Source organism: Tachysurus vachellii, chromosome 7 (genome assembly GCF_030014155.1).
Source record: "Tachysurus vachellii isolate PV-2020 chromosome 7, HZAU_Pvac_v1, whole genome shotgun sequence".
NCBI classification, from domain to species: domain Eukaryota; kingdom Metazoa; phylum Chordata; class Actinopteri; order Siluriformes; family Bagridae; genus Tachysurus; species Tachysurus vachellii.
In genome coordinates, this window is record NC_083466.1 from 2,293,627 (window position 1) to 2,302,500 (window position 8,874).

At 42.0% G+C, this 8,874-nt stretch overlaps 1 protein-coding gene across 1 annotated transcript in view; it reads right to left on the reverse strand.

Annotated features, from left to right (window-relative positions):
- Positions 1–307: 307 nt before the first annotated feature.
- The window catches only part of colgalt2a (collagen beta(1-O)galactosyltransferase 2a), a 12,002-nt gene continuing 3,435 nt past the window's right edge, over positions 308–8,874 (reverse strand). Inside the window, exons 3-12 of the mRNA XM_060873591.1 lie at positions 8,361–8,478; positions 8,030–8,164; positions 7,432–7,636; positions 6,629–6,748; positions 6,039–6,112; positions 5,472–5,578; positions 4,818–4,950; positions 2,025–2,152; positions 1,587–1,793; positions 308–551 (exon numbers count right to left, since the gene is read on the reverse strand). Of these exons, the coding sequence (XP_060729574.1) occupies positions 308–551; positions 1,587–1,793; positions 2,025–2,152; positions 4,818–4,950; positions 5,472–5,578; positions 6,039–6,112; positions 6,629–6,748; positions 7,432–7,636; positions 8,030–8,164; positions 8,361–8,478 (1,471 nt within the window). The remainder of the gene's footprint in view (positions 552–1,586; positions 1,794–2,024; positions 2,153–4,817; positions 4,951–5,471; positions 5,579–6,038; positions 6,113–6,628; positions 6,749–7,431; positions 7,637–8,029; positions 8,165–8,360; positions 8,479–8,874) is intronic.

The window sequence follows — 8,874 nt, forward strand, 5'->3', positions numbered from 1 at the left end:
AGAACCATTGAAGAACCGTTTCCCCAAAAATATATGTATTCACTGTGTAAAGGAATGGTGCAAACAGGTTTTCCTGAGGTTCTTCAAGTTCATTGGATAATTAATGGTCCTTCTCTTCTGAGAGGTGAACTTGGGGAACCGTTTTTGGAAACATGTTCTACTGTATATAAAACCATTAATGGATAACCCAAGAAGTGTGTAACACACATTTGTATTTGCAAATGTAAACATTTGAATATGTGACCAGATTTTCATGCCTATAAAAAGTTACCCCATGCTGCCCAATGCCCCCCTGTGGTTGGTTAACTTAGAGTTCATCTCTGCTGCCCCCATCTGAAGTAGGTAAAGTGGCTGCATCTCCACGGTTCTGCTTTTCATTGGAATGCTGACGATCCCAGTCTGTGTTAATGCTCTCATTGTCCCAGATGGTGGATGTCTCGGTGTCACTGCTATAGCCTGGTTCGCCTGTGTAGTGGGTTGGGTAGATTAGGAGAGGTTCCACTGAGAACGCTATCAGGTCCCTCTGCTTAAAGTGAGCCAGGTACTCTTCCCTGTGAATAAAGAGATCATTTTATGGCTATAAAGTGTCAGGATTTGATCTAATGGATATCAATGAACTCCAGATCAATCCCCATATCCCTGTCAACACACTAATCCCCATTCAAGATCCCTATCAATTCATTCATTCATTTTCTACCGCTTTATCCGAACTACCTCGGGTCACGGGGAGCCTGTGGCATCTCAGGCGTCATCGGGCATCAAGGCAGGATACACCCTGCACGGAGTGCCAACCCATCGCAGGGCACACACACACACTCTCATTCACTCACGCAATCACACACTACGGACAATTTTCCAGAGATGCCAATCAACCTACCATGCATGTCTTTGGACCGGGGGGGGAAACCAGAGTACCCGGAGGAAACCCCCGAGGCACGGGGAGAACATGCAAACTCCACACACACAAGGCGGAGGCGGGAATCGACCCCCCAACCCTGGAGGTGTGAGGCGAACGTGCTACCCCTTGAACCCCACCCCAGACATATATCAGTACTCTGTTCTCTTTTTTTTTTCTTTCTGTTGTCTATCCATCGGTAGTAAATTTGAGAACATAAACCCATGTTAGAAAATCATTGGTAGCTGAGCGTTTAAAGTTCTTTAGAAGTAACCAGAACATTGTGACCCCATCCCATGACATATAGCTAGCACTACTGTCAGACATGCTGTTATTGAACATTCTTACTTTCTAACATTCTTATAGTAACAATGGAGGAAGCAAAGGATGGTTTGCTCTCAAATGTATAACTTTAGTCTGAGAATATAAGCCATAATTGCCCGTAGTGTGTGAGTGTGTGAGTAAATGAAAGTGTGTGTGTGTGCCCTGCGATGGGTTGGCACTCCGTCCAGGGTGTATCCTGCTTTGATGCCCAATGACGCCTGAGATGGCACAGGCTCCACGTGACCCGAGGTAGTTCGGATAAGCGGTAGAAAATGAATGAATGAATGAATGAATGAATATAAGCCATTGTCAAAAATAAAGGTTCCAAAATGTGCGGAAGTGTAAAATCTACTAAACTATAACATACTTGGGGTGTTTGTTGAACATAACCGGCAGGAACTCATCTACTGGCAGCATTTTGCCCAAAGGTTTTGACTCCAGCAGTTTCTTAGCACCTTGAAGAGAGAGAGCGTATCCCAGAGTCCAATAGGAATAATGAGGGTAAACCAGGTTCTTTATCCCCTGCACCCAGCGTTCTGGATTCTTCACCTGCAACCGCTTACGGCCCACGTATCTGGGAGAGAGGCGGAAAATTGAGGGTTATTAGGATAATTGGTGCAAACAGCAACTGTAGAACCACTTTTCATAATCTCAGTCTGTCACAAATTGTAGGTCTGCTCCAACTACCCTTTCTTTTAAATCAGCTTCTGGTTGCTTTGTTGTTACTCTGCTTTCTTGCCTTGTGCTTTCCTAAAGCCTGACAGGAACCTGGGCCATATCTAAAACAAATGCACTCAGTACGTACATCAAATCCCACTGGAGCCGCGTCCGCTGTACGTCCTTCATGATTGTGTTCAGGCGTTTCTTGAAGTTAAGTTCAAAGCGAATGTCATCCTCTAGCACAAGTACCTGCTGTTGTTTACGTTCCACCACCTGAAGGAGACAAAATGCACTCTATAGAATGGGGGAAATCCAAGCCTTGGGTCCTCTTAATGTGTGTGCACTTTATCAGGATCGTCCTTCCTCGTGTAAGAAATAAACCATAATAGGTTGTGCTGTTATTGGAAACGTGTTATGATGTTAAGTTTCCTTTATCACCCCAAAGTTGATTCATCAACAACTACATGTTTGTCCCTTTTATTTATTACATTGGAGGAACTAAAATCATCCTCTCTTTCCTCTCTCTTTCCTCTCTCTCCTTACTGGGATCCCCAAAAAGACCATTAGACAGCTGCAGCAAATTAGTTATTACGCCACCTATAGCTGGAATCAGCTTCCAGAAGAGATCAGATGTGCTTCAACAGTAGACACTTTTAAATCAAGATTAAAAACACATCTGTTTAACTCTGCATTTACTAAATGAGCACTGTGCTGCTTCACAATGACTGCACTTTTTATCCAAATCACTTTTACTCCTGTTTTATTCTTTTTAACATATTTTAAACTGGGGGTCACGGTGGCTTAGTGGTTCACACACACGTTCGCCTCACACCTCCAGGGTCGGGGTTCGATTCCCGCCTCGACCTTGTGTGTGTGTGTGTGGAGTTTGCATGTTCTCCCCGTGCCTCGGGGGTTTCCTCCGGGTACTCCGGTTTCCTCCCCCAGTCCAAAGACATGCATGGTAGGTTGATTGGCATCTCTGGAAAATTGTCCCTAGTGTGTGAGTGAATGAGTGTGTGTGTGCCCTGTGATGGGTTGGCACTCCGTCCAGGGTGTATCCTGCCTTGTTCCCCGATGACGCCTGAGATAGGCACAGGCTCCCCGTGACCCGAGGTAGATCGGATAAGAGGTAGAAGATAAATGAATATTTTAAACTGTTTTTATCAAAATCACATTTATTTTTTTAAATTGTTCTTTTTTATCGTATGCCTCTTATTTTTACATATTTTTTTTTCTCTCATAAACTGTTTTCTAATTTCTATGTAAAGCACTTTGAATGACTTTGATAAACTTGCCTTGCCTTGCCTCTTGATGTACTTTTATTACTGGAGTTGTGAAGATTCCAGTGTTGTGCTAGTTACTAAGAAATAGTAGCTAGTTACAGTTACTTGTTACTTCATTCAAAAAGTAACTCAATTACTTTGTTGATTACTTACACCAAAACGTAACGCGTTACTGTTAAAGGTAACTTTTTAGTTACTTTTTTAAAGAACGTTCATTGATGGGAACATTAAAGAACTTTCTTTAAAAAAGTAACTAAAAAACGGTCCGGTTAAAATCTAGTCGCTGTTATTTGGCTGAAGGGGCTTGACTCACTTCGAGTGTGTCCACCGACACCGGGTTAGATTCTAGGCATTTAGTTTCTGGAGGTGCTTCGACAGATTGGTGTTGCTGTTTATCACAGTAGATAGGACCTCGAACCAGAAAGACACAGCTTACATTTGACTAAAATGTTTTTGTCTTTATGCTCAACTAAAGTGAAATAATGAGCACTTAGAAAAACTTGTCTTGCTCTCACCTTGACTCGCCGTTACTGCCGCACATACATGAATAAACGGAAACACGCCCACAGCGCGGCGTCTTCGTGTTTACAGGTTGGCATCCACCGATCCTACAATGCGTCGCTGCTGTAAACAGGTTAGTCTGTAGGCTACACTTCAGCCTAAATGAATTAATTTAAAAGTAACGGACAAACGCACCACATGGTAACGGAGTTAATTTATTTAAAAAGTAATGCGTTAGAATATTAGTTACTGTCAAAAGTAACTAATGCGCTACAGTATGTATTGCCCAACACTGGAAGATTCTGTCTTTTCGATACAGAATATAGATAACGGTGCAAAACATTTACAATTTAAACAGATTTTTTTCCCTCAAATCATACTTTTTAAATAAATTAGCGTGCCAAATTAGATTTTCAAGAAAATTCTTAAATGTTACTAAGGAAAATTGCCATGCATTAAAAAAGCAGCATATTAAGTCGTCATCTCTCACTTATTCATTTTCTACCGCTTATCCGAACTACCTCGGGTCACGGGGAGCCTGTGCCTATCTCAGGCGTCATCGGGCATCAAGGCAGGATACACCCTGGACGGAGTGCCAACCCATCACAGGGAACACACACACACACACTCTCATTCACTCACGCAATCACACACTACGGACAATTTTCCAGAGATGCCAATCAACCTACCATGCGTGTCTTTGGACCAGGGGAGGAAACTGGAGCACCCGGAGGAAACCCCCGAGGCACGGGGAGAACATGCAAACTCCACACACACAAGGCGGAGGCGGAATCGAACCCCCAACCCTGGAGGTGTGAGGCGAACGTGCTAACCACTAAGCCACCGTGCCCCCATTAAGTCGTCATGTTAAATATACATTTTTTAAGGTTTTGTAACAATTCTGAAGCTTTTTAATAAAAATTTATTTTCCATACCACCATTTTATAAAATGTAAAACTGACTGGATGTGCCGTGAGATGCAGGGATAAATTCTGAGCATGAGTTAAATTCTGAAGTACCGCAGACCTACAGTATCAAGAGCCAAAACCTTTTATGGACGGCTCTGCGATTTTATCTCTGAACCTTTGAGCATGCTTTGTTGCTTTATTCTATCTTGCAAACATTCATTTGAACAGAACATGTACTGCTCCTACCTGCTTCCAGATGTTGTAATGGCTGAGAAAACATCCGATCTCTCCTTTAGTGAGCGCTCTGTCAGAGTAGGGGTCTCGGTAGCTGGGCAGCATCTCAATGCCCAAAACCTGTAGCTGTGACGAGTTCAGAGCCCTGAAGTAAAGAGGATTGTTTTTAATGTTTTCTTTTTATCAAAAGCTAATTATATGACACGTATACTTAAGTCCTAAGAGGCCATGCATTATTATATTTTTTCTTTCCTGTATGGTCGTTATCACGATTTAATTTTTTCGTAATCTCGACATAACAAGAGTTGTTTTCTCGCTGTGACGACATAGTTTTCTTGTAATCTCAACAAGCGTCGCTTTCTCGTTAGAACGAATTAATTTTATTGTGATCTCGAGTTGTTTTCTCACTGTCACGACTTTTTACCAGTTGCCTCGAGCAGAGATGGGCTTTATCTCTGTATATATACAGTAGAGAGGGATGTCCTCTCAAGTCGTGATAACGAGAAAACAACTTTTTTATGTCGAGATCAGGAGAAAATTAAGTCTTGATCGCTATAAAACAAGAAAGACAAAAAAAAAAAAAAAAACTTAATAATGCATGGCCTCTTAGGACTTCCGTAAACGTGTGCACGATTTTCATCTGTTTTCTTTTTTTTTATCTCGTACTTGCCATCCACTGCATCAGTCAACGTCACTTCGATCCCTAAAACATCCAAAGTCCGCAACATTCGTGACCTACGGTCCGTGCGCCGCAGTAGATTAATGATGTAGATCTGACCCAAACAAACAGGGAGGAATATTCTGGATTAATATTTGCAAGAAGACTAACTACAGAAGAGTCCAATAAATAAATAAATAAATAAATCCACAAGAAATATTTGTATTGTAATATAATGTTGTTTCTATAGTAACCTAACTAACCTATTCTAGGAATAATAACAAATGTGTTGTTTTTATTAAAGAATTAATGGATTAAGAAAGAAAGAAAGAAAGAAAGAAAGAAAGAAAGAAAGAAAGAAAGAAAGAAAGAAAGAAAGAAAGAAAGAAAGATAGAAAATTGTGTAATCGATGATATGGTGAAGGAAATTTATCTTAAACATTTTATGGAAGGAGTCTCCAGCATCACTGCTTTGTATCTCACAGTAAGTTCTCCACCATTGGTTTATCATTATCGCACTATTCGTACACTACACGTGCTGACGTAAATTATAAAGAGACATCAGACATCGGTACCTCGTCGAACGCCATTCGCTCTTTGTTTCTCGAAGCCTTGTGCAAATAGCGTGTAGGCTCCAAGTCGAAATCAACTACAGGAGCACAGAGAAGAATTCAGTGTCAAGAAATCTATTCCATACGGTCTTATTAAACTGCAGGGATTTCATAACAGAACGACATGTTCATCTGAGAGACGTAGGAGAAAAGGAACGAGGTGCGAGTTTACGCAAAAGGGTGTGAAAGCTACTCGTATAGAAAGAAGCCTGTGTGAATCACCATGTGAGTAAAACACGACGGCCTCGTTTTCCTTTTCTTCACTAGGTTTAGAGTCCTGTAGGGTTTATGTCAGGGAATTTTTTAGCCATATGGCCATCTTTTTAACTTTTACATATGGGCATCTTGTAATATTCAGGTCTAGAATCATGCCAGTACATCAAAACTTATTTTTTTTCAGGTTTCTATATTTTTAAGATAATGTACACATGTAAAATCCTTTTCCATTTGTTTTCATTTAAAAATAAAATGTAGAAGTCCAACATTTGCACTTGTCTGTTTATGGAAAATTTTGCATTGTCAGAACTTCTGAAACTCGCCATCGTTTGACTCACTCATCGCCTCGGTGAGCGTGTGGCTGAAGCTCTCCGTCTCATCCTCCAGAGTCTGCTGGGTCTGCAGTGGCACAGGCAAATACCCATAATGCTCTCTGTTGCACACAAACATCTGTACTCCTGCAGGGAAGCAAGAGAATACGAAAATGACTCATAACTCAATTCAATTTAATTGAATTTTCATACTGGGGCATGGTGGCTTAGTGGTTAGCACGTTCGCCTCACACCTCCAGGGTTGGGGGTTCGATTCCCGCCACCGCCTTGTGTGTGTGAAGTTTGCATGTTCTCCCCGTGCCTCGGGGGTTTCCTCCGGGTACTCCGGTTTCCTCCCCCGATCCAAAGACATGCATGGTAGGTTGATTGGCATCTCTGGAAAAATTGTCTGTAGTGTGTGATTGTGTGAGTGAATGAGTGTGTGTGTGTGTGCCCTGTGATGGGTTGGCACTCTGTCCAGGGTGTATCCTGCCTTGATGCCCGATGACGCCTGAGATAGGCACAGGCTCCCCGTGACCCGAGGTAGTTCAGATAAGCGGTAGAAAATGAGTGAGTGAGAGTGAGTGAGTGAATTTTCATGATTATTATTATGAAGATGAAAGTGCTTAATGCTTTTTTTCTCCATTGGTCAGAATGTGTTGTCAAAATGCTCTAATGTTATCTGTTTATTTACTTTAGTTTATTGCCCGTTCAGGGAAGGAGTCTCCAGTGTCAGTGATTTGTAACAATCCGAACTCAAACACTGGGTGTTGTGTTTGGTGACTCAAATGGTGAGTTTGAATAGCTATGTGCTGTAAATCCGGGCTCACCTGCCTGTCTGGCTGAAAAGGAGAATGCCAGGATATCATCCAGGATCCATGGGTAGAGCTGGTGGAGCGGGTAGAAGGTCAGATTGCGGCTGGTGTAGCGGCGTAAATCCAGCAGCATGGTGGAGTGAATCATTGGCACGGCGTGGCACCCAACCCTCTTCCAGTTTCGAATGGGAATGTAGGAATCGGTTCTCTTATAATATCCCTGTGTAAAGAAAGTTAGAGATACAGTACAGTAGAGTAGCTAAAATCCTACAATCTCCTGCTACATACAGTATACTGTATAACAATCCAACAAACACAAGGATGTAATAGGGATGTGTCTTGGAATTTATATTTTGGGATCTATGGCATTTGTCGGATGCCCTTAACCAAAAGGTTAATTTTTTAACCAAAGGTTTTTTTTTACACAACTTAGTAGTTAAGGGTTAAAAATGCCTTGCTCAAGTGGCTAGCAGTGGTAACTTGGTGGTGGTGGTGGTGGTGGTGCTGGGGTTTGAGCTCACAGCTTTTCGTTCAAAAGCCTATCCACATACCACAACCCCATCTAATTACACTAATAAATGTCAACTAAAACCCTAAAGATAACACAGTGTACCTGCGCAGTCATTCCACACCAGAAGTTAGAATAAAGCGTTCTGGATTCCAACATAGGGGCCACCAGTGTGTGGTTCTCGGCTAACAGCTGGCTCAGGACCTTCGGGTTCGTCAACAAGTTATCGCTGTCTGCAAACTAGAAGGATAGGGTGAGTAAGATAAGTAAGAGTTACTGGTACCATCGTGAAACAAGCTGACAGCTTTCAATCTGACATCCACAAAGCAAACATACGTATATATATATATATATATATATATATATATATATATATATGTATATGTTTGCTAGTTTCCTGAGATAAAACAGTCAACAATGACACAATAAAACTCACCAGGATGTAGTCAGCCCATTGAGCCCGAGCTGATTGGAGAGCAGCCTGCCTCAACTTCATCACATGGATGAATCTGGAATCTGGCCAGTGCTTGGGGCCGAGCTCATCAGCATAGGAACTATATATATATAAATCTTATTACTTAACACCTACAAAACCAAACAGAGATCCCCATCCAGTGTAATATGATCATTGTATGATTATGTATGATTATATGATCATAATATGATCATGAGCAAAGATATCAAATTTATATCAGAATAACAAAAAAGAAGGGGGGCACGGTGGCTTAGTGGTTAGCACGTTCGCCTCACACCTCCAGGGTTGGGGGTTTGATTCCCACCTCCACCTTGTGTGTGTGGAGTTTGCATGTTCTCCCCGTGCCTCGGGGGTTTCCTCCGGGTACTCCGGTTTCCTCCCCCGGTCTTAAGACATGCATGGTAGGTTGATTGGCATCTCTGGAAAATTGTCCGTAGTGTGTGATTGTATGAGTGAATGAGAGTGTGTGTGTGTG